Here is a 25,295-nt window from a genome sequence, read left to right on the forward strand (position 1 = left end):
ATAATGCCCAACTTTTTTAGCCCTTTGTGATTTCTCTATACTCTGTCACACGTTTGAAATTGCCTATATAAATTATTCTGCATATGCTTTAGTTTTGCAAATTACTAAATTGAAAGTTCCATCTGTAGCCTGTCTGACACAATTTTTATGTAAGTTTTCATTATCAAAAGTTGTCATTACTACAAAAAATGTTTGAAATCAGTGGACTAGTATGGGGGTTGGCAAACCTTTTTCCTAAAGAGCCAGATAGTAAATATTTTTGGTTTTAAGGACTGTATAATACCTGTCACCACCCTTTGCCTGCTCTTTTCAGTGAGAAAGTAGCATAAAAAATACAATACATAAGTGAATGAATGTGCCTGTGTTCCAATAAAACTTTATCTATAAAGACAGACAGTGGGTTTCAGTTTGGCCTTTGGACTGTAGTTTACCAATCCCTGTTCTAGGACAAGCAGTCTTCTCTTTGATCCATGGGAGTATCCTCAGTCTGGGAAGATTTTGCCCCTTGGGGGATGTTTGGCAATGTCTGTCGACGTTTTTGATTATCACAACTTGAGGGAGGGGTGCTACTGGCATCTAGTGGGCGGAGGCCAGAGTTATCACTAAACATTCCACAATGCACAGGCCAGCCCACACAGTAAAGAATTATCCTGCCTAAATTATCAGTACTACCGAGGTTGAGAAATGCCAGTCTTGAAGAGGTTAAGGAGGTTGTCAGTTTGCTCACCATGTCACTGTGACTTAATGAAAAGAATCACATAATTAATTTTATAGATGTTAGGACTGGTAGAGCTATTTTTTTTTCTAGCTCTAATTTTTAGATTATTTAACAGTACTATTTAGAAAAGTGAAATACAATGTTATTTATTAGGGAATGTGATGGTTTCCTCACCAGTTTTTTCATCCCTGAAATCATTGGTCATATTAACCTAGCTGAACTTACTCTTTTGCCCCCTAAGTGTCTTTTGGATGGATGGTTAAAGTGTTCATGCCTCTTTTAGCAAACCTGTTGCAGTCCAGCGTCATGAAGCTGTGTCTTCTTGGGCTGTGGCTTCCTGGATAAGATGAAATACCACCTGGTGAAAGAATGGCATTGGGTCCAATGGAATAAATAAAAACATGGTATACGTGTGGGTGGAAGCTGCTGTGCGGGTGGGGGATGAATAGCCGAATCTGAGAAACATTAGCATTCTCAAAGAGGGTGTTTTCTTTGTGTGTATGTCAGTGGGTGAGTTAGTGTAGATGGATGTGATTAATGAAGGTCTCAAGAGTTGGGAGAGACTGGGTACATTTTATTAATGGGAAGAGAGAAGAAGAATGACAGCTGGGGAAATGAGTGGTTAGAAAAGGTATGCTTGGGGAATGATTGGCCCTGGGCTAGTTCTTTTGGTAATAATCTTCTGGGGCTCTCTGTTTAAGACTGGCGACCTTAACATTTCAGAAGGGGAAGGAGAAGAATGTATAACTCCAACATGGGTTATTGTACTGTGCATTTTAAAGGAACCTGTATATTACCCTAAACTATTGAACCAGAGCAAACCTGCAACATTTGTATTCCCTGAACTGAACTGATTTTTCTTTTGACAATGTCCTTATTTACTGACAGGGGACTATGTCTCACCCTCCACTCCCTGTCCCTCACCATATTGTTAATTAGTAAAGTTGAAGAGCAAGGACACATGGAGGTCTGTGTCCGGATGACATAATTTTGATCAACTGAACAGTCTGGCAGCAGCTTTGAAGAGATGCTTAACTTTTAGAAATCGCTTCTTTATTGCAACCAAAGCTATTAAGTTTAAAGGTCCATAAAGATGAGATAAACAGTCATAAAGCCCTTTTGAAATTCATACACAGTGTATTAAATGGATTTAATCACTGTCAGTTAAATATGGTGATGTTATAGCAATGTCTATACACTGGCAAAAATCAAGTCATTGACTGCTTAATGGGGGACAAAAATTTGGAGAAGTACAGTGGATGAGATGTTACTTTTGTGTGACTTCGGAGTCATTTTTACAGGATTTTCAAGGGAATAACTTGACCTCAGTGTACTACAGTGGAAAACAGCCCTATACCTGGGTCCAATCTTTTAAAAAATCAATTTTACAGTTCATTCTTTCTAATGGACACTTTTATCATGGTCTATCTTAAAGACTAAAAATTCTTAAAAGACCATTTTAGAATAATTCTGATGCTGAATACCAGTGAAAGAAGTGCAATTGAAACATTAAACCAAATTTAGCCAATGTATCAGATACACAATCTAATCTTAATCCTAGCTAATTTGATTATTTCCTGTGTGCCAGACAATATACTAAACAGTTTTTATATATTACTATTTTAATTTTCCTGGTAAACTAGAGGTATGTGCAATTATTGTCACCCTTATTTTACAGATAAAGAGAACTGGGGCATGAAGAGATTACATAATCGGTTCAAAATCACACAGTAAGTAGTGCTGTTGGAATTTGCACTCTGACAATTTAATTCCACAGTCTACACTTAACCACTCTCTTATACTGTTTTCCTTTTCTGTATTTTTAGTGGTGAATAAGAGAAGGTAATTTTGGAGGCATTATAGTATGTTAGATCTTAATAACCCAGGTAATAAATCTGTCTATAATACGAATAAACTGTGTGGTTTGCGGGAAATCACATAACTTGCATCAGTAAAGTGAGGGCTTAAACTAAGTATTTCTAAAATGGCTTTTCTACTCCAACGTGGTGATTCCAAAATAATGTATAATATTCTTTAACCATATCCTTCAATCAAATGGTCATCTTTTTAGCATTAAGATATTTGGAATAGACACTTAACGAATTTGCAGAATAATTTCCCAGTCCTTCTTTGACCCCACCCTTTGATGCTTAGATGTAATAAGAAACTCCACAGCAAGAAAGGGAGACTATTGTTTAAGTCATTCCTGTGTCGTGAAAGAGATGTTTGGCAGTACAGAAAATTCACAGACTTTTAGAACTATAAAGGGCCCTGGCCATGATCTAATGTAGCCCTCTTACCACTGCAGATGAGGAAGCCGGAATCCAGAGGTTCAGAGATGTGTACAAATTCACAAAGATAGTTCATAGTAGAGCTGGGCTACAGCTAACTGGATTCAGAGCCCAGTGTTCTTTCAGTGAATCGTAACCACTTCTATCTTCATTTCCCCAGGTCATGAAAAGCCACTGGCCTGTTTTAGTCTAGATGGTTTAGTGAAACAGAACGATCTGGGTTTGAATCTCAGCTTTATTGCTTACTATATGTGAAGTGCTGGGGAAAGTTAAAATCAAAATGTGTGTGTATGTATACATAAGAATATTCGTATATAATGTTCAGGATTTATATAAAGTCATCTCTTAGTATCCTCAGAGGATTTATTTCTGGACTCCACCTCCTATCCCCAATGGATAGCTGTTGAATTCAATTTATCAATGTTGTAATTCTGCTTTGAGTTTGTAAAGTTGTTTAGTCTTGTTATGATACAGGAACTATAATCATCAGTAGTTTATATCTCATTTTGTATTACCCATTTACTTAAGAAAAATTAAGTAAAAAATTAGAGAGAGAATTTTTTTCCTCAAAAATTATTCATACATTTTCTTACAGGCATGGAAAAGTGCATGACGGTCCAGTATGAGAATTCCTTGTAAGTGTTAGAGATTCTCTTAGATACTCATGTGATAGCAGCTGCTTGTTTCAAATATGTTAACTGAGACAGTACCAAATGTTGAAAGACTGTAAATTCCAAAGTTTCCAAAATAATTTCATTCATCACACAGGCATTTACATACATTTCACAAAATAATAGCACATTAAAAGGCAGCATAATTTGTAAGAGCAAGAGTAGAAACAACTCAAATATCCACCAACTGAGACTGTGAACTCATGATGTTATATCCATATAATGAAATATTATACAGCTGAGAGAAGGTGTGAGGATTATTTCTGTACACTGCCAGGAGTAATCTGAATAAATCACTGATCTGAAGAATAAATTGTTAAGTGAAGAAGCAAGAGAGAGAAAACATGAATCGTAAACTACCATTTATCCAAGAAGAGTATATATGTGTGTTGTTTGTATATATACACACAAACATATGAATATAAATATATATGTGTATACGTGATGGTTAATTTTGTGACATCTTGGGTATGGCGCCCAGTTGTTTGATTAAACTAGTCTAGATGCTGCTGTGGAGGAATTTTTTAGGTGTGATTAACATTTAAGTCAATAGACCTTGAGTAATGCAGATTAGCCTTAGTAATGTGAGTGGATCTCATCCCATCAAGAGTAAAGACTGGAGTTTTCCCAAAGAAGAAGGAATTTGGCTTCAAGACTGCAACATCAACTCCTACCTGAGCTTCCAGCTTGGTGGCTAGCCCTACAAATTTCAGACTTGCCAATCTCCACAATTGTGTGAGTCAATTCCTTAAAATCAGCCTCTCTCTTTTTCCATATATATGTATGAGTGGAGATGAAAAGGATAAAGAGGGTGAGGATAGAAGCAAGCAAGACTTCTCTGGGTATAGCTTTTTAATAGATTTGACTTTGGAACCAAGTTAATCTTTTATATAAGTTGAAAACAAAAAGGCAAAATAAAAAGGAACAATTTCTTAAAAGAAAGTAAAAGCAAAGATACTAACTGTGAATCGAGTTGGAGGCAAAACTACACAAGAGAAATTATTTCAAGTGATTTTTAAAACACAGTAATTTGACTGCACATCCCTAGTGAGATAAAAACAAAGGGGAAAGAACACATACAAAAGATGCCTGCAACAGTGATCGCACAGAAAAGCAGAGGAGGTATGAAAGACTCTGGGGATTGTGTCAAAACAACTCAGGAGTCCCCAAAAGAGCTCCCATCATCCAGAGACGTTAATAATTTGAACATTAATAGAATAACAATTGTTAATTCGCAACAATATGAATATAATCGTATAGAGGCTCATAGCAGCACTGTTAAAAATAATGAAATATTGAGAACAAACTAAATATTCAGAAATAACAGTATGTACTCATTTAGAATTGTCATTTAAACCTTGTAGAAAAATGGTTTATGATTTGGGAAAATGTTTACAATGTCTTATTAGGTAAAAAACAAGTTATAAAATATCATGTCTACAGTATATTTTGATTTGCCAAGAATAATATATGTATAAATATGCATAGAAAGAAAACTGGATGAATGTACACTAATGTGTGAATAGACACCATTTCTGTGTGGCAGAGTTGCAGATTTTATTTTATTTTATTTTTATTTTCTAATTTTCTATAGCTAGCATGCATAATTTTGTAATTTTTTAACACAAAAGAGGCTATTTAACAAATACTTGTCAAATTAAAAACTTCAAAAATTTTTAAAAATGATGGTGTATGAATGAAAGATACATTATTTTTCAGGCTATAGATAATGCCTGTATTCAGAGATTCGATACCCTGGATAGGAAATGGCTGATCGAATTCAACTTTTTTCATTCTGAAGATAAACAAAGAAGACCCAAAAAAGTGAGGTGACTTGCCGAAGGTCATCTTTATCAAGCAAAGAAAAAAAGTCCAGAGTAGAAAATGTAGTTATAGTTTTAAAATTACATTTGCATTAATTTGAAGTTAACCTGAATCCCCCATCTGTGTGCACAAAGCTTTGTACTTATTTCCTAAACCTAGAGAAAAATGGCCAAATTTGGTACAAGTGAATTTCTCATGGGTTGATAAATAAGTAACTGGAAGATTGATCTCCAAGAATCTCAAGATCTGGTCAATGTGGATTTATGTGATTACGTTGCTCCTCAAGAGGTATTTTCGATATATTGGTATAACTAGCTGGCAATTCACCATTTAAAGAAGTTCGGCCTGGAAGGGGGATCCTTCTCCAAAGTGCCTCACCTGGTTCCTAGGAGACCGACACCATCAATTAACAATCCCCATTCAGCCAAGGAAAGTGATTTGACACAAGAGGGATTGTGCGAGGGCTTATACCAGGCATATTAAACTCATTTTCAGCTAATTCAAAGCATAAAACAAAAAAGCATTTGCAGGAGCAACAGAATATGGTCAACCACAATTTAGGGAAAAAGAAAAGGAACGCCCATTATGGAGAACAGGAAAGAAGCTTCAATTTAAACAGGAAGTTACCTCAGGCTTGGATCTTCAAATTAATTGTATTTTTGTTTAAGTCACAATTTAGAGCATCTTAAAAAGAACTGAACAAGAAAACTAGATAGAATAGAGTAAAAATGCAGTTTAAAAACTAAGAGAATAGGAGACCTGTCACATCTTTTGATTCTGGGGTGGGATCTTTAGCCAGACTGAGGAAAGCAAAGGGGATTGTCACTGGTGTTCCCTCCTATCCTAACTTTGAATCCAGAGAACACAACTGGAGAGCTTTATTCTGCACTAACTCTGTGCTCTGTTTTCTCACCTTGTCAGAATTGAGTTCTACTCTGATTTGCTTTGGATGTTGGCTGAACTGAGGTTACAGGGAAAAGCAAAAGTGTTGCCAGGGGCTTGAAGAGAGGGGACTGAGGTGTGACTATCTAATGGGGAGGGTCTCTTTTGGAGTGGTGAAAACTTTCTGAAACTAGGTAGTGGTAATCGTTGCAATACATTGTGAACGTACCAAATGCCATGAATTTTATACTTTACAATGGTTAGAGCAGTGTATTTTGTGTTAGTGAGTTTTAACACAGTAAAAAAAAATAAAGGCTTCAAATGTAGTGCACTGGGGAGAATGATTTGGGGAAGAATGGGGGAGGTGTTGGCATCACGGAAGCCAAAAGGAGACAGAGAGAGTGAGGGGCTACAGGACTCCGCTAGAATCAGCAGGACGTCTGGCTTGGAAATGAGCCCTGATTTTCTTTGGTGAGTCCACTTTCAGTTCTTCCATGGCACTGCTTCAGCATCTAATTCAGCTCACCCAAGATGCATACAGAAGTCATAAGCTGTCTTATAGTCTAATGTAGCTTGTAGATTTTTTTGCCCTAGCATTATCTTTTGTTTTATTTTACTATTTTATTTTGTATAAATGTCTTTAGATGGCATAAGCTTTCTCCAATTTTGTATATACCTTGTGGCTCCCTATCATTTTATTTATTTATTTATTTGGTAGGGGAAGATAGTTAGGTTTACTTATTTACTTTTAAAGGAGGTGCTGGGGATTGAACCCAGGACCTCGGGCATGCTAAGCACGCACTCTACTGCTTGAGCTACACCCTCCCCCGCCGAATCCCTATCATTTTAAATTATTCCTGTTTCATTAATTTATGATAACATGCCTGGTCCGTGAAAGCATTTGTGTTTGCACCCCTGATTTTTAAGAGACTTAACACATACAAAGCACAATACTAAAAGCAGTTTACTCCAAATGGGCTTTTGCTTCGCAGAATCTTCTTAGGATGAAGACACATGTAAATGGTTTATTACAACATAGGCAGGCTAAGTGCCCAAATGGTAATAAAAATTAAGTGCTCTGGGAACAAAGACAGATGCAGAGATCATGTAATATCTGATTCCCATCCACTTTTGCTCATTGCATTGAGATGTTATTGCAGTGAAAGCAGTTAAAGACAAATGGCATTTGTTAAGAAGCTGGAAAGAAATACCACCAAATCTGTAACTAATAGTCATCAGGGCATAACTTTATTGTAACACACTTATAGCCTGGGAATGAGGAGTATATTTACATCCTTAATGAAAACAACTTTGGCAGAAAAAATATATATATATAGTATGAAAAATATATATGCCTGTGTTCTTAGCAATTTAATGGCAATGTTCTCAGGAAATAAAGCTACTATTTATTGACTCCTCATGTTACATATGTCATTACTGATCCTTGTAACAGCCCTACAAGTTAGTGTATGAGAACCTTGACTTTAGTGAGGGGACATCTTAAATATTTCCCAAGCCCTCATTTTCAAAATGTGAACATGGCTCTTGACTTTCCTGAATCACATTTTTGTCAAGAATCAGATGTTACTTATGAGTAGTCTCATGTTTCATTAAAAGAATGTTTTCCAGCTATTAGAATCTTAGTTTTATCTCTGCTTTGCTAGCCATTTTAACAAACAAACTAAAATCACCTCAGAGAAAGACTCCATCAAAAATGAGTAGAGAACAGGAGCTGGCTAAGCTGGGCAGTCAGCTAAGGTCGCTCCCTCTCTAAGGATCTGTTCCAGCACTCCCAGAACTGCCCAGAGTGTACTCATTCTTCATGTATTCGTATTCTGCTGGAGTGAACTTAAATTTGTACAGCTTTATGGAGAAGTATTATTATATATCCAAAGTTTTTTAAACGTTTGAATCTTTGGATTTAGTAATTCCACTCCTCGGAATGTATCTTAAGGAAAATAATCTTAAGAGAACCATGAAGAATTATGTGAATATTGATAATGGTTTTAGTAATAACAGTGAAAACTTGCAAGGTGCCAGCTATCAGTTTATTCTCTCTGAGCTCCAAATTCACCCTTCTTTGCCTTCCATGGGTCTTAGACAAGTTCTTCCCTGCTCCTATTGTATAGCAATCCTAACTCCTCAAAAAGATCATGACCTATGATCTCTGCCAATACATTAATTCCTTTCTTTGCTTGCTAATTCCTTTCTTTGCTTGCTGGTTCACTGGCTTGTGGAAACCAAAGTAACCTGTTGATAATTGCAGCTTCAAGTTCAGTGGGAAGATTAATGTGTTCCTTGGTAGAACTATCATCCTATATAGGGGACAATCCTGTATCTTTCCCTTAGATATGCATCCTGGACCCATGCATTCTAACAACTGAAGAGAAAACCATGTATCACATTTGTGCATATATCACATCCTAGAGGACAATGCCCAGCCCTACAAGGTTTTGTCCCCAAGTTGGTGCCTTAACTGAGCCTTTAACAGACTATTCCATCATTATAGGAGCTTAAGAGTTATAGGATAAAATGATAAGACTAGTGGCTCCCATGATAATGAGCACATTACTGCACTTCCTTTGCTGTAAAATGGTAGCTTGGTTTTAAGCAATATTATAAGGAGAACCATACTGATGAATCAAATATTCTGTAATACTTGTTACCCTTGGATAGTGGTGCTAGTTAGAAGCACTGCAGGAAGAAAAGGCAAACACATATCCAGAGTATGTGTTGATTCTGGTAAGGACAAATTGCTATCTGCTCTAAAACAGATGATTCTGATACAATTAATATTCTACCAGGTGGCTTGGTTAGTTACCCTAAGGAATGTTGGTATATCAAGGGCTTGGCTCTGCTGCTGACATGTTGGGAATTTAGCAGGGGAAGTAGCTAGGCTATCTTTTATGGGAGGGAACCCATGTTGTTGGACCGTGCATCACCTCTGTTGCAGTACCATGAACATTGTTTGTGGGCTTGTGGCACAGACACTGGAGAGAGGGGCTACATAAGAGTCACAGGATGGATCCTCCTGGGCACATGGCCATCGAGAGTCTTCTCCATAGCAGATGTTCTTCCATGGGTGTTAATGTGAAATCTGCTTTGTGTTCATTCCCATAGGTTCATCCACGTGCCTCTTTTCCAGACTTCCTCTTCTCTGATTTTCACATCACTTGCTTTTCAATTTCCTGTCAAAATGGTTAAGACATTTACTACTGACTAAAAGCTAGTGCATATCTGAGGATCAGGTCTTTTCTTCCATATGAAGTGGACAGTTAAGTGCATAGCTCATAGTTTTACCCACTTGGAAGGCTTTTCTTCACCTTTCTTCTTCAGGTCCTCCCTATGTGGGGACGTAATGCAGTAGTAGTTAGGTTTTTTTATTTATTATTTTTTGAGGGAGGTACTGGGGATGTAATGCAGTAGTAGTCTATTTCCAGCTAGAACCAATAAATCACCCCAACTTAATTATGAGCCATGCTTGAGCTGCTTCCTCCACCATTAATTGTTTATAGGTAGCGATTGTGGCAACTGCCTATGGACAGTGGGAAGCAGACATAGGTGGCGCCACTGCCCACATCCATCACTCATCTACAGTGTGTTCTGACAATGGCACCTGTGCGTGGCTCGAGTTCATCTACACTAAAAGACCAGCGTGGTGAGGGATGAGATGATTGGACATTGGTGAGAATGATCTGGAGAGGAAGTGGCTAAATCCTGGGAAGAGGAGGGAATACACACACACATACATACTTACAAGGCTAGTTTGGCAAAGGTGGTGCTAGTTACCCTGGAGACGCTTGTTCTGGGAGCTGTCGGTGCCCTTCAGTCAAAGCACACCAGGAACACACTTGTAGCTCAACAACTTGGATTTATTACTCTTAGCAAGGGAGAACGTACATCATGGGAAACCATGGGATGTTTCAGTAGGAAGGTGTTAGAAAGAACCTATTATAGGATTTGAGATTTGATTGGGTGATTTGGGGGAAGGTTTAAGAAAGTAGGTATTTGGTCTAGATTGGGTGTTTTTAGAATGTAGGAATAATTCTGTGGTTGGATATTTTTTGGGTGCCATGTCACTATGTCACTTGTTTTTGTTGGTACTTACACAAAATTATGAAGTAGCTTTGTTTTATTTCATCTTATCATGATCTCAGAGTAACCTTGTCTGAAGTTAGTATTCTATGAGATTGTTTACACCCAGTAGGAGAATAACATGGCCTAGGTGTGAATGTTACATCAGTTCTGAACATAAGTTCTCTTCAGAGCTTTCAGCCGTCATGTAGGAAGTCTGGCTACCCTGGGGCCACCACATGGAGTGACCACAAACATACCTATAGAGAGAGATGGCCCGGAGTTCTAATCTCCAGCTATTGATGTCTTCCATCCTGGGTAACACAATTGAAAGAAGGCAGCTTTGAGACAATGTTAGCCTGAGCCATTGTCTGACCACAACTGCATGAGGGACCTGCATGCAGTGAGAACTACCAGTTGAGCCCAGTTGACTTTCAGATTCATGAATACTAAGTAATTGTCGTTGGTTTAAGACACTATTTCGGAATGGCTTGTTGTGAAGCAATAGATACTGATACAATGTCTGACAGGCAGTCAGCACTACAGTTCTGGAACACAGGAGAGAGATCAAACCTGGAGGTGTAGATTGCAAAGTCCTTTAGCAAGGGGAAAGCACTTGAAGTCATGGATGAAGTCATTAGGGAGCTAATGTATATTGAGGAAAAAAACCCTGACAGGGACATATTTAGCAACAACACCAAAGGGATCAAGAAGAAAGAAGCATTTGCAAGGAGACTGGGAAGGAGTGATCAGATGACATCCAGGAGAGATGATGTCATGGAAGTTAAGAATGAGAGTATGCAGAAAGAAGGACATTTCCCCACAGAGTCAAAGGCTGTGGAGGGAGATCCAGTAAGAAAAATAGTGGAAAGTATTCTTTGGATTTAGCAACAGTGAGTTTCCCTTGTTGGCAAAAGTAGTTTTGGGGAAGTTGGAGGCTAGGCAGATATGGATGGGAGGGAGGAGAAGATGAGAAGGAGGATACCAAAGCCTGTGTTGTTTCACTATGTCTTGTTACCTTTCTCCATACTATTTGTCTGTGTACAATTTTTTATACAATTCAGTAGCCCATAAAACAATCACATCATGTCATGAACCCTACAATTCCACAATAGAATGGATATATCATATCCTGGTATATATTTAGTGTTATACTTTAACCTGCAGTTTCCAGTTATAAATGCATTAATCTATGTGTGTTTGTCTGTGATTATAATCATTTTAAATCCCATTTTCTTTATTTCTCTTAAAAGTAAAATAGTTCATCATTTAGAAGAGCACCCAGTGTTGTTCAGTGTTTATTGGCGCCTTGTAATTACTTCAGAAAAATGATCTCAGTTTAAAAGTTTTAAACTCTCAAAGCATCTCTGTAGGAGGAGTAGCTTACTTTCACCAGAAAAAGTCTGGGGAAAATTATTCTAGTCATATCACCTGCTTATTCATTGGCCTGATTGTCAGGGCTCCAATGACAGTTCACCCTCTTGGGAGACTGGAGTGGAACTCTGCTTATCCAAAAGGGAGATCAAGGCCTCCCTGGCAACAGAGAATGAGTTGCCAGGGTATTGTGGAAAGAAATTCTTCTCGGTTCAACCTGTAAGTAGATCTGGACATAATGGCATCATTTGACTCCTCTAACTCTCTCTTTGTGACTTCTTTTCAGGGCGAATCTTACCCCCAACTTTTTCATTATTTGCTTATGGTTTTTTCTTTGCCATAGATATGTGGAGGCAAGCACTAAGATGAAGATGGGAGTAAGGCTTTTTAAATGAAGAGTTTACATTTCAAAGGAATTGAAATTTATATTTCAAATGTCACTTCCAAATGAGCCTTTACACAGAGACAAACCATGATGAACAGATTAGGAAGACGAGCAGCACGCATGTTAGCTCCTGTCGCGTTCCTGGGCTACACTGGCTGTAACATATTCCCACAGATCTTGTAGTTAACTTGTAAATATCACCATTGAGTATATTATATTTTAAAACATTCCTTTATTAGGTGTAAAAGTTTAGAATGCACTATTATTTTTGAAAATCTATTTTGGCATTTCTTCATATTTTAGGATGTCAGAAACCTCTAAAATGGAAAATTCCTAGGCATTTCTCAGCAATTGAGAAGCCCTGCTTGGGGCAATTACTTTGACCCTCTGTGGAAGGGTGTGGAGGATAATTCTGTGATTGCTCAGAGGGGTTCTGGAAAGTTAGAAATGAACACTTATGTAATGAGCATGTTTTGTTGTGCTTAGCACCATGCTAGGGGCTACGAGTTCTACATTTAATCATGTAGAATTGCATGGAATGAGGCCTGAGAACACGAAGTCCTGGGGGAGATGGTCTTGAGCTGTCAGCAGAAGGGAAACCACAGCATGTGGGACTTAAAAACAGCTTGCGTGGAATAAGGGTACAGGGAAAAAGGTCTTGGCAAATTTATTCTGTACAAATACTTGTGTCATCCTCATTTGTGTAGACTTTGTAACTTTTTCCCTGGCAGATGGATGTAAATGCCTTTTTGCCTCAAGAAAGGCACACAGAAGGCATGTATGAATCTTGGCTGCGTGATAAACAGAAGTTGAGCTTCAGGGGATTTCTGGTGTTTGTGAACACGTGCGCATGTGTGTGCACGCGCTTGGCCTGAACTACCACCGGTTTAAATCTGACGTTTCAACTGGGAAGATTTCACGTACTTCTTTAGTGTGGCACAAGCGAATATATATTTAGAAATGAAAAATAGAGCATGTTCCAAAAGTTCTTTTCTTTTGCCATCAGGGACAGTGGTACTTTTATTTATAGTAATTTCAGGTCCCTGAATTCCTTCATCAGTATTAATGGGGCAAACAAGCAAAAAAAATTAAGCAGCAGATGATGGATCATGTGTTATTTTACAAAGTACTTTATTTCTTTTGCCTTTGGAAAATGCAGGCCTTCTTTTCTCAACTGTGATTACAGCTAATTCTTTCCTAAGGTTTATTTACAAGGAATATTCTTGTCTAGGCAGCAAGAATATAGACAGTACAATTGGCCTTGTCTCTTAGTCTTGATGACTCAAAGAAAAATACATACATAAGAATCAAATTCTTGGAATTTGTTAGCATTTATTATAATGGAAATGTACATGGAATGGAAATATACATGGACTGAAGATACATTTTAAATATACAAAAATAACTAGAAAAAGTCTATTATTTATTGAGCCACTACTATATATGAAATTTTTTACATATATTCATTACCTAACTTATATTCAAATAATCCTATTAAAGTATGTTTCATAATGACCATTTGTTCCAGTGGAGTCTTAAAGATATTAGGTAATTACTCTAAGGACTGAGCCAGGTAGTGGCAGAGCTGGGAGTTTGAACCTAGGTTTGTCTGACTCTGAAGTTTCTATTATTTCCACTAAAACAAGCTGCTCCTCAAAGTCATGACAATTACGGGAAATGACACTCAGTTCTATTACTAGGAAGGCAACTGTGTTTATTATTCAATACTGATCATATTCAAAGAACCCTTTACTGAGCTTCTTCTTTCTTCTAGAGATGATGACAAATGATGTGGAATCTAAAGATTAAACATGAGATGTCCCTGCCCTCATAGAACTCACAGGTTAGTGGGAAAGTCTAGAAAGAATATTAATGATTATGGTGCAGGGTGTTAGACGTTGTAAGAAATGTAACAATAAGGTACTATTGGAGCCCAGGAAAGGCTACAGGCTCTGTGTGCATGGGTGGTGGTGGTGGTGGTGGTGGTGGTGGTGGGGTGTGTGTGTGTGTGTGTGTCTGTTTGAGGTAAGGGAAAGGACATTCCAGACAAGGGAACAGCATGTGCAAAGTCAAGGGGTTTAGAATCGAGAGCATATGGCTTATATGAGAAACTGCAAATTGTTTGATTTAACTGAAATATGGTGGTAATGGGCAGCAGAGTGATGAGGAACGAGAATAAAAGGCTTTGAGAATGGTGAAATCAGGAATTCTACTTTTTGGAATGACCATAAACTTTCAAAACTGTCTTGATAAGATAAATATTTTCCTTTTGCTTTTGGATGTCTATCTTTTGAAGACACACTGTACTAATCATAGTATTTTCCCAAAGAAGAAATGCAATTAGCACACAGATATATGGGAAAAAATAGTCTTATTGTTAATCAACATAAAGGGAAAAAACCCAGCCAAAGAATAGAACTAATAAAATTGGTAAGGACAAGATGAGATAGGCATTATTTGCATTTTGCTGGTTGTTCTGTAAACTGGTACAACACTTTTGTAAGGCTAACTGTACATTAAAATATTTAAATGTTTATGCCCTTTAATTCAATAGCACTAGTTTTGGAACTCTGTAATAAGAAAATTATTATAAATATTTATTGCAGATTTTCAAAATAGTGAATCATTAGAATGAACCTAAATAGCCATAGTACATCACTTTTGTGCAACTTAATGTACCATTAAAAATTGTTTATGAATAACATTTAAAGTGCATTTAACATAATTATAGGTAAAAAGTAGGATACAGAAATTGTATTTATATATATGTATATATACACACACATATATATCCCTTCCCCACTACATCCTATAAAACTAGGCATTTTGTGTATATATATATGTATATACACATTTTAGTATCCTATTATACATATATAGAAAGATACACACACACACACACACACATATATATATTATCCCCTGTCTTCCATTTCCCTAACACCCAGTAAAAGTATACATTAAAAAAAGAAACTGAAAAGAAATCCACAGAATGTTAATGGTGGTATATTGGGTTTGGGTGATAGGACTATGGTGAATTTTTTTCCTTTTCCTTTTATGCATTTTCTGTATATTCTTTAATGGTTGTTTAACTTTTATAAAAGAAATATTACTAAATATTTTGTTAATGAACAAGAAAAGAGGCTAATAGACTTCAGCTTTATGTTTCCTGATGTCTGGTAAACTATTCTCAGAGCTGGCCAGCAAGTGGATAATTCTTTTTAAGAAATTCCCTGTACTGGCAAACTTTCTCTTGGGATAGCTCTGCTAAACTCAGATGAGATCTTCTCTCCCTAGCCACTTGTCCTATTTTTCTGAAAAGATGGAACTCATGGAAAATTACAATCTATAATTTACAAATTGCTGTGTACTAGTCTATTAAACAGTATGACACTTTATTTTGAGAACTATATCTTGCAGGATGCAAAGCCTTACAGCTAGTCTCACATCAAATGCAGCCTTCCTGAACAGTCATTTTCTTAAAGCTCCTATCTCTTTAAGAAGTCTGTTTTGGAAAGCAGGATAGACTCTGAAAACATCAGCCATCCACACATTCTACCTGTTTGAGAAAAGCAAGTCTGAACGTGTGTCTTCTTGTCAAGGATGTATAATCACAAAAGGCATTAATTTAGCCCACAAAAATAAGAGGAGGATGTAAGAAAACAAGACCATTATGAAACAGCACAAAGCTACCAGGAAAGAACAAGCCAAGACGAGAAGATACCAAGTGAGATTGAAAGAGATATGGGAGAGATAGTAAAGAGTGAAGGAACTGAAGCAATGTAAAAGCAATAAAACATTTATAACAAGGGAATAAAGAGCATACTCAGTGCTGCAGCTACTTAAATGGAGAACAAACTTGAAAATTTTTATAGATCATAGAGTAAAATGACAAGAAGATGGAAAAGGAAAACTTAATGGATATAGAAAGCGAAGAGCAGAGTTTTATGCTAAAGCTAAGAACTTTATTCCCAAGGAACCAAAAAAGATAATATAAACAGAATAAATATTAAAGATGTAATGGAAGGAAATGAACCTGTGTTGAAAGAAGTCAAAGTATGTAGATTGAAAAGGCTCGCAAATTCTAATAAAAAGCACTCAAGACACTGCAAAGCCTATTTTAAAAAATATGTAACATACAATGTTTTAAAAAAATAAGTGCTCAAATGGTAGAAAAAAGTTTGCCAATAAAGAAACCAAAATTAAAGTAAACTCTAACTTTTCTTATATAATTCTTAATTCCAGAAGAACTTGGAGACATATTTGCAAGCTTTGCAAAGGACTAGATTAAAATGTAGGCATTCAAAATTAGACAAGTACTCTTTCATTGATAAAGGTGATAGAAAGATGTACTTTGAGAGTAGAATCTCTCTAACTACCCCTATACACTTTCTGTAAAATATAAGATAAAATACGATTAAAATAAAATAGGCTTCACAGTATTCATTTATCACTGAGAGTTGACTCAAAAGCAGAATTTAATAACAAGAATGTTAACATTTAAAAGACTTGTAAAGTTTTTCCTTATCCAGTTGGCTTAACAAATCCATGGATTCACCCTTTATGTAGGTAGGGCCTCATACTCCTTTCATGGTACAGGAAATATATTTTTGCTAACCAATTATTCACTTCATGTTTAAGGTGGCCTTTGTTACTCTGTTGGATGACTATTAAGTCAGCTCAAATGTAGTTTCCTGCCACATGCCTAGGCCACTTTAAATGATGTGGCTCTGCCGTTAGCTCCTACTGTAGGGACCACATGCTTTGTCCTACTTGGGTGCAGCCAAAATTGGACCGTGGTGGATACCTGACGCATGACTATCAAATTACAGGTGATTAAAAGCATAGGAGCTGAGTCAGACTGTCTAGGTGCAAATCAAGGCTTGCCACTTGACTTTGATCTTCATTTTCTTCTTCCATAAAATGAGCTTAATGATTATTCCTATTTGATTTGTTTGAAGTAAGGATTAAGAGTTAATACATGCACTCTTTGGTACATGACACCTAATCCCGTTGCATGTTATTATTGTTTTTTATTATTTGAAAAGATGGGATAAGTCAATCAAATTCTCTCTCCTTTTGAATTTGATTTGGGAAACTCAGAGTTAGGCAGCTAGCAATGGGACCAGGAGTTTAAAGTAATGCATAGAAAGAAGCTATGAGATAGAGTTGCAAAGGGTGATGGTAAGCTGGAGTTTGGAAATAGTGGAAGCTGTCATTAAGCAGAGTGTGTCTTTAGGCGAATTTGATGTAAACCCAGACACAGTCACGTCATGCCGCTGAATGCACGCCCTTAACCACTTGTTTTAGCACAGATATATTCACCCCTTAGAGACAGTTTCTCCCTTCTTTGACCACTGGACTTTTCAGCTCCTCTAAATAGAATGACTCCCTGTTATGGACTGAATGTTTATATTGGCTAAACGAAGGCACAGACAGAAATAAATGAGCAGAGAGAATGAACTGACAGTCTCCTTCTGTCTCATCTTACAGAGAGTACTAGTGACACTTGATTAAGGTTGCAGAGCTACTGCATGTCAGGTTCGGGACTAAAACCCAATTTTTCTAAGAACAGTCAAGGGTTTCTTTATAGAAAACACACTGTCATATCTCTTCATTTCTTTTTGCTCTTAGCAAATCAGTAATATTTTATTTTACTTTACTGCACAATCATTGTTCATCTTGATTGGAAAATTGATACCCATTTTCTGTAAAAGTTGGTAGATTACTGAAGAGCATAAAGAAGCTAAGGACCAATTCATAATCTCTCTGTGTATGTAATTTTACTTTCATCTTTATACTTTTCTTCTTCATTGTTATTTTTTGCCATAAGCATGCATTTATTTTTATAGTCGGGAAATATTTCAATGTGTAAAGAATTTTATTCATAGGAAATAACTGCTGGTGATATTTTAATGTAATTTATTCTACCATTTGGTGGGTTTGTTTGCAGTTTATGTGATATGAATTTATGTAGTGTGTGAAAAGAAAGATATTTTAAAGAATGCTAACCATAAGTTTAAGGCAGTAGTCTTCATGATTTTAAACATGGTCCACACAACTAATAAATATAATTTAGCATACTACTTTTAATCCCCTGAATTTTTATAGCAACTATTTTAAAAAATTTTTTGTGTGTATATATATTTTTATTGAAGTATAGTCAGCTTACAATGCTGCGCCAATTTCTGGTGCACAGCATAATGCACCAGCCATACATGAACATACATATATTCACAACTGTCTTTAAGACTGCAAAATGTTCACAGTTTTAAAAACCTAATTACATTTTAGAAAAATCCTTTGAGAAAGGGAAAATAAATTTTAAAGCCTTTTTATTAGGTAATAATAGCAATAGCATAAATCTACCTATATAATTATATTTGTCTTTAGAAGCCATATTAATATATATATATATATATATGAAATATTTGATGTTTTCCTAAGGATTTTCTGGGCAGATACTGCTTTTGGATATATATATATATATGAAGCCTTGAAATAATTTATAAATTTCATCAGTGGTTTCCACAAATGTTGGCAGAGTTACTTATGTAAAATATATGCTTGAAATTTCTTTAATCACTATCGCATTTATCAAAATAAGCATTCTTATCTAATACATCGAGGAATAAATTAAAGGAATTTTAACACCAAAGTTATATTAAACAAGAAAGATTGTATTTATTTTAAAATTACATTTCATACTCAAGCTGCCCTCAAATGTAATTTAATTTTTCACTATCTACATTTTAGAATGGCTATTGGTTTTTCATTGTTCATCTCTCTTAATTCTTTAGGCACGATCCATTCCTCCCTCCAATCCAGCAACCAAAATAAGTTGCAGTTTGCATCCAAATAATTAAAAATAGACCAAGGAACCAATTTTACAGTTCAATTTTCAAAAGCATTACGCACCTATGTGTATTATCCAAAATATGTATTTCTGATGTTTTCAATCTCAAATTAAAAAAAATTAAGTGCTTAGCATAGTGCCTGGCACAGAAAAAGCACTTGGTACATGTATGGCAATGTCTTTGTGATTGTCATTTTCATTGATGATGTGTATTGGTACCACTAAAAGCTAATGAGATGCCTGAGTTATACGTGATAATATTACAGTTAGGGTGACTATATGTCATAGCTGGCCTGGATGAACCATGGTTTATGTCCATTGTCCCAGCATCCTCTTCAGCTTAACATTTTACACTCTCAAAAGTATCCCGATTTGTATGATCAAGTACATGGTCACTGATGTACAGCACAAAAGTAACCCTGATGAGAAAGCCCCAGGGCAGTCATCGCTCATCTCTTGATTTGGGCTTAACTATATTCAGGCCTGGCGTGAGGGTGAGTAGCCTGATTGATAGTACGCTTTCCAAATGTAGGAAAGTATATTTACCATTAATACACTCATTCCAGTGCCTATCTCCTCTTATGTTTTGTGGATGAAGAATCAAACCACGTTTAAGAGACTGAGACCACAAGTCTTTACCTCATCTCACCCTTCCTGTCAGAATATTTTTTAGTTGGGATCTGGTTTTGGATGAAAATATAAAGAAATTTCTGAGGCATGTCCTTCTTTTCCTTTGACAGACAAGATGGACTAGAATTGAGGTGGTCACAATTATGTTTGTGGATGTGGCTCAAACCAGTGACACTTGAGTGGCAGTCTTTTCCATACCAACTACTTGTGATTTATCTTGAGGCTGTAGGCACTACTTCTATTCTTGATTTTTTTTTTTTTTAATTCCGGTGTTATCCATTCTGTCAACTCAGAAATAGCCATGTAGCCATGGTCATGTAGTCTGATTACCACCCTCCAGTTTGATCTATGTGTTGCCTCTGTGGTTTGTCAACTCACCTCAGTTAGGTCCTATAACTAATAGAAATGGTGCTTCACTATGTTTCTTAGGGCTCTATGACAATGTCAAATGGATGCACCATGTCAAAAACGGTCCTTTTCACTGTCCTCTATTAGAGAAAGCTCAGTGATGGCTCCAAAAGCTCCTGGTTTTAGTATTGGTTACACAATTTGTGAGGCTTAGTGCACAATGAAAATGTAGGGCTTCTTGTTCAAAAATTTATTCATGACTACGTATTGATCATGCTAAAAAGGTGTTAGTTGAAATGGGTTTAAGGCAGGAGCTTAAACTCAGATATCTCCAGGGGTTGGTGAGGTAATATGAAGTGTTCTTTTTGAGTTGTCAATTAATTTCATTTTAAAAAAGACTCAATATAAGCAGAGAAAAGTAACTGCAGCCTGAGAGGTGTCAGTTTCCAATTTTTCTTTTTGGTCAGATTTACTGGAATATAATTCATATGTAATAAATTCACTCTTTTAAGTGCATACTTCTATGAGTTTTGACAAATACCTACATTTGTGTAACAAACACCACAGCAAGATATAGAATAGTTTCACCATCCCAAAAAATTCCCTTGAGTCTCATTGTGGTCACTTCCTTCAGCTCCTGACAACTATTGATATGTTCTCTGTCTCTATAGTTTTGTCTTTTCCAGAACATCATATAAATGGAATCCTACATTATATGGACTTAGGAGACAGGCTTCTTTCACTTAGCATAAACATTTGAGATTCATCCATGTTGTTGTGTGTATTTAGGTTGTTTCTACCTAATTTTCAAAGGTATTTTTTCTTCCTTTCTTCCTTTGTACCTTCTTCCTTTCTTCTATTCTTCCTTTTCTCTTTCCTTCTTACTTTCTTTCTCTCTCTCCTTTTAGGTATCAGTTGTACAAGAGTAAATTAATCTTGATGTTTGCTTCATAACACACTATTATTATTGGCCCATGCATAGCTTTTATTTTAATAGGTTTATTGGGATAAAACTGATATACAAAAAACTGCACATACTCAAATGTACAACCTGAAAATTCAGATAGATGAAACAACGACCATCACTACACTGCATTTTCTAGAATTTTATGTAAGTTAAATAAGTCTTTATAGGAACCTGTGCTTCCATTTCTCTTGGGTAAATAAATATTTCAGGATAAAATAGCTAAGTCATATGGTAAGTGTATGTTTAACTTTTCAAGAAGTTGTCAAACTGTTTTCCAAAGTATGTACCTTTTTTACATTCCTACCAGCAGTGTATGAAAGTTCTGATTGTCCCTGATCCTCTCCAACACTTGGGATAGCCAAGCTTTTTAATTTTAGTCATTTTAATAAGTAGGTAGTAGTATCTCACTGTGGTTTTAATTACATTTCTCTAATGACTAATTATATAGAGTATCTTTTGTATTTATTTGCCATCATTATCTTCTTCAGTGAAGTATCTGTTCAAATCCTTTGCACATTTTTTTTGAGTTGTTTGTTTTCTTATTAACTTTTGAGAGTTGTAATATATTCTATCATATATTCTGATTACAAGTACTTTTTCAGCTGTATGACTTGCAAATATTTTCTCCCAGTCTGTGATTGTCTTTTCATTGTCATAACATCATCTTTTGAAAAGCATTCTTAAAGTCCAATTTATCAATTTTTCTTTTATGGCCTGAACATTTGGTATTATGTCTAAAAACAAAAACTTTGCCTAATCTATAATCCTCTGTGTCTTCTTCTAGAATTTTTGTATTTTTAGACTTTGCACTGGGTTTATGGTCCATTTTGAGTTAGCTTTTATATATGGTGAGATGGAGATTGAAGGTTTTTTTTAATGTATGAATATCTAATCTTGGTGTTTATTGAAAATACTGTTATTTCTCCACTAAAATGTCTCTGCATCTTTGTTAAAAATCCTTTGACCATGCATGTGTGGGTCTATTTCTGGTCTCTCTCTTCTGTTGCAATGATCCATTTGTCTCTCGGGACACCAGCTCCACATTGCCTTGATCACTGCAGCTTCTAGTAAGTCTTGAATTTAGGTGGTGTGTGTCCTCCAACTATTTTCTTTTTTTTTTTCAAAGTTGTTTTTCTAATTCTAAGTTTTTCTAATTCTACATTTACATATAAATTTTTGGTATTAGCTTTTTGATTTATTCACTTTTATTGCTACATAATATTCTGTTTTATAAATATTCCATTATTTTTATATTCTGTAATTTTTGCATTTTTCAATGCTTTGCTATTATTATCTTATCAAAAACAGGTGCTGGGTACACCATGGAAAAGGAGGGCATGTAAAATTGTAAGAGCCAGTCACGAGGGGTGGAGTGCTGGAGGAGGTCATGGAGAGGATGTGGCTGCTGCTGACCCTCAAGCTGGACCTGGGTAATCAGAGGCTCCTTGTCCCCTCCCCTGCCCTTGGAAGGTGCATTCTGACTGCCTTCCCTGCACCAGAGCTGCCCCAGGGTCACAGTCTTGCGAGAGCAAGGTGTTGTTGAGACCATCTGGACCCAATGCGTAACCGAACCCAGCCAAGGCCTCTGAAAGCCTTAAGATTCTGTGGGATGGTGCCGCGATCTACTCATTTTACGATCACCCAAAACAAGTCCCATGTAAGTTCTCTTGTTTATTAAAGCCGCCAGCTACCAGTCTGGAGTGGCCTGCTTTTCTCTTTGGTCTCCCCTTGCCCTCCATGGACTGGCCTGTTTCAAATTTCACCTGGGAGGCTTTGAGGTTTCAAACCAATATACCCCTACCACTTGGGGTCTCAATTTGCATTTCTCTAGATGAGATTGGGCCTTTCTTTGTATGTCTATTGGCTATGTGTTCCCTCCTTTGCGAAATTACTGCTCATTTTGTTCATTTTTTATTAGGTTATAATAAAAATTTTATAGAACTACTTGTTCAAATCTTTTGCCATTTTATTTCCCTTTTGGGGGTGCTTATTTTCTTCTTGTTGACAGGTAGAAGTTCTTTACTTTTCATACTCTTATGAAGTGCTGTGTGAGTTGTAAATATTTTCTACTTTAATTTCTTTAAAACATCTTTTGATGAATATAAATTTTAAATTTTAACATAGTTGAATTAATCTATTATCTTTTATGGTTTTTGTGTTAATCTTTTGTTTAGTATTGTTTTTATAATTTTCTTGACACAAGGCTTGCAGAACATCTTTTGTTAATTTATTCATAAATTTATTATAGTTTTTGTCAGATTAGCATTTAGAATTATTCTATATATTTATATTTAAGTTAACATAAATTAAATTCCATATTGTTCTCACTCTTGATTATAGGTCCAATAATTTGCAATAAAACTTCTTAATCTCTTTATAAATTCGTAAGTTAAAGAACCACTCTGGGCCTTTTTTAATGTAAGTATTTGTATCAGCTATATCCTTACTGTTACAGTTAAGATCTAGTATCCAGAATAGGAAAAAACTAAGTGAGCATCACCTTTACAGAGCTTTGTTTTAAACTATAATTCCAAGTGTGCTACATGCTACTTTGGCTCAAATCTATGTACTAGGCATTATATTCTAGAAGGGTCAGATCTGTGCACAAATCCATCTGCGAAGCCAAAAGCTGCCCTGGTGTAAATGTGCCACCAGGATCCATTTCAAAACAGTACTTCCTCTTGCCAAGGTCAGTGGCTATCACCGAAGTAACCAGAGAATGCCAGTGCTCTCCCTCTCAAAAAGGCAGCCTCTTTTGCAACACTGAATTTCAGCACTTTTTGTCCCTTTCTTTCTTTTCAGTGATGGAAATTTTTTTTGTTTGTTTATCATTTTAAAGCAAAGATGACCACCTTCCTTTGAGCAGTGTTGATAGGGAGAGAAAAAAAGTTTTAAAAAATTCCTAGAAAAGAGCAGTTTCCTCTTATAGCAAGTTTTATTTTCAGAGAAGTTGGGAAAATGAACCAGTGTCTCCAGGTTTCCCCACATTGGGATTGACTGCTAAGTTGAATGCGCTATTGCTTTGCTGTTTAAACCTGAACTCCACAGGTAGGAGTATCTTCTTTATTTACTCATTTAATTTACCAAGACTACTTAGTGGTCATTATTTCTCACCTTTCTAAGAGTTCATTCCCTTACACTGCCATCAGTACGTGCAGTTAGGATAAAGCCCTAGGAGGAAAGGCATTTAAAATGAGGCCGGCCAGCACATACAGAGTGGGATGAAGCCAGATTTGTTTTGAATAAGACTTAAATGATCAGTTTAGTTTTATTTCAAACATGAGCCCCAAATACAACCCTTTTGACCTGAGTACTCCATCCCTAAATGGCAAACTAAACATTCATGAAAATTTAATGGTGAGGAAATTAGTACCTTCTTATGTTTCAGACTGTGAAATGGCACCAGGGTGCACTTTCAGTAACAGGCAGAAGTGTGTGGCTGTGCTGGACCAAACCAGAAACATTTGTCCCTTCAACCTGTCATCCCTCTTCAGGTTAGCTGACAGCCCAGCCGAGACATTCTGACAGGACACGCCCAGGATGCCGCCAAAGAAAGGTATTTCAAAATAAAGACCTGGCTGTAGGCTACTTTTCTTAGAGATTGGTCACTTTAAAAGGTTTGTTTCACAATTTTTGTCTCCTCTTTGGGACTTTCCTCTTTCTGTTTTTCTGTGGGTAAGGTCTTTCTGTTTCTTGAGAAATTGGGAAAGTTCAGTATTCCTTCAACTTCTTTTCTTTAACAGATGTATGATTCCACCATCCGGTAAGTGCTTGAACTTACCTTTCTTTCTTTTAAGAAGACAATGGGAGAAAGCAAAATACACTGAGATTCCAGTGCATCAACTTGAACTCGGGGTTCAGTCCATAACAGTGGCCTCTTGTCAGATTGGTGTGTGGGACAGCTTTGTGAGGGAGTCCTGTCCTGCTTCAGTGTGTGAATTAGATACAGTTCTGAATTAAGTAAAGTTGAAGAGGAGAGGGAAGAGGATTAAGGCAGAAAAGTGAAGAAAAGAGACATAAAACCCTATTGGGTGGGATTTATGTGAAAGGAAGCAATACTGATGAAACATGTTTGGTTCCTATGACTTGTCACAGGGGTGCATTTTCAGTACCATGCAGATAATGTGTGGTATGTTCAGCTGTCATTCTGTGGGCTTACGTAGCTTACTTTTGGATCTGTTGTCAGCCTCATTTCAGTAGCCAAAAGACAAACTGGTAAAATTTTTAAAAATGGAAAACCTGGAAATACATATTTGCTTTTCAACATAGAACTTC

The 25,295-nt window shown here is 36.4% G+C and overlaps 1 protein-coding gene across 23 annotated transcripts in view; it reads left to right on the forward strand.

Annotated features, from left to right (window-relative positions):
* The window catches only part of TMC1 (transmembrane channel like 1), a 310,690-nt gene that overhangs the window by 158,297 nt on the left and 127,098 nt on the right, over positions 1–25,295 (forward strand). For 4 of the 23 annotated variants that reach the window (XM_032477833.1, XM_032477834.1, XM_032477836.1 and 1 more), the window contains 4 exons: positions 2,397–2,448; positions 3,605–3,644; positions 13,994–14,062; positions 24,515–24,576. The exons of 14 other annotated variants lie outside the window; for them this stretch is intronic. In XM_032477833.1, coding sequence (XP_032333724.1) covers positions 24,561–24,576 — 16 coding nt within the window. In that variant the 5' untranslated portion in view covers positions 2,397–2,448; positions 3,605–3,644; positions 13,994–14,062; positions 24,515–24,560. The remainder of the gene's footprint in view (positions 1–2,396; positions 2,449–3,604; positions 3,645–13,993; positions 14,063–24,514; positions 24,577–25,295) is intronic. 5 more of the 23 variants (XM_032477845.1, XM_032477838.1, XM_032477841.1 and 2 more) reach the window with 2 other exon arrangements.

The sequence above is a fragment of the Camelus ferus genome, chromosome 4 (genome assembly GCF_009834535.1).
Source record: "Camelus ferus isolate YT-003-E chromosome 4, BCGSAC_Cfer_1.0, whole genome shotgun sequence".
In the NCBI taxonomy this organism is placed as follows: Eukaryota; Metazoa; Chordata; class Mammalia; order Artiodactyla; family Camelidae; genus Camelus; species Camelus ferus.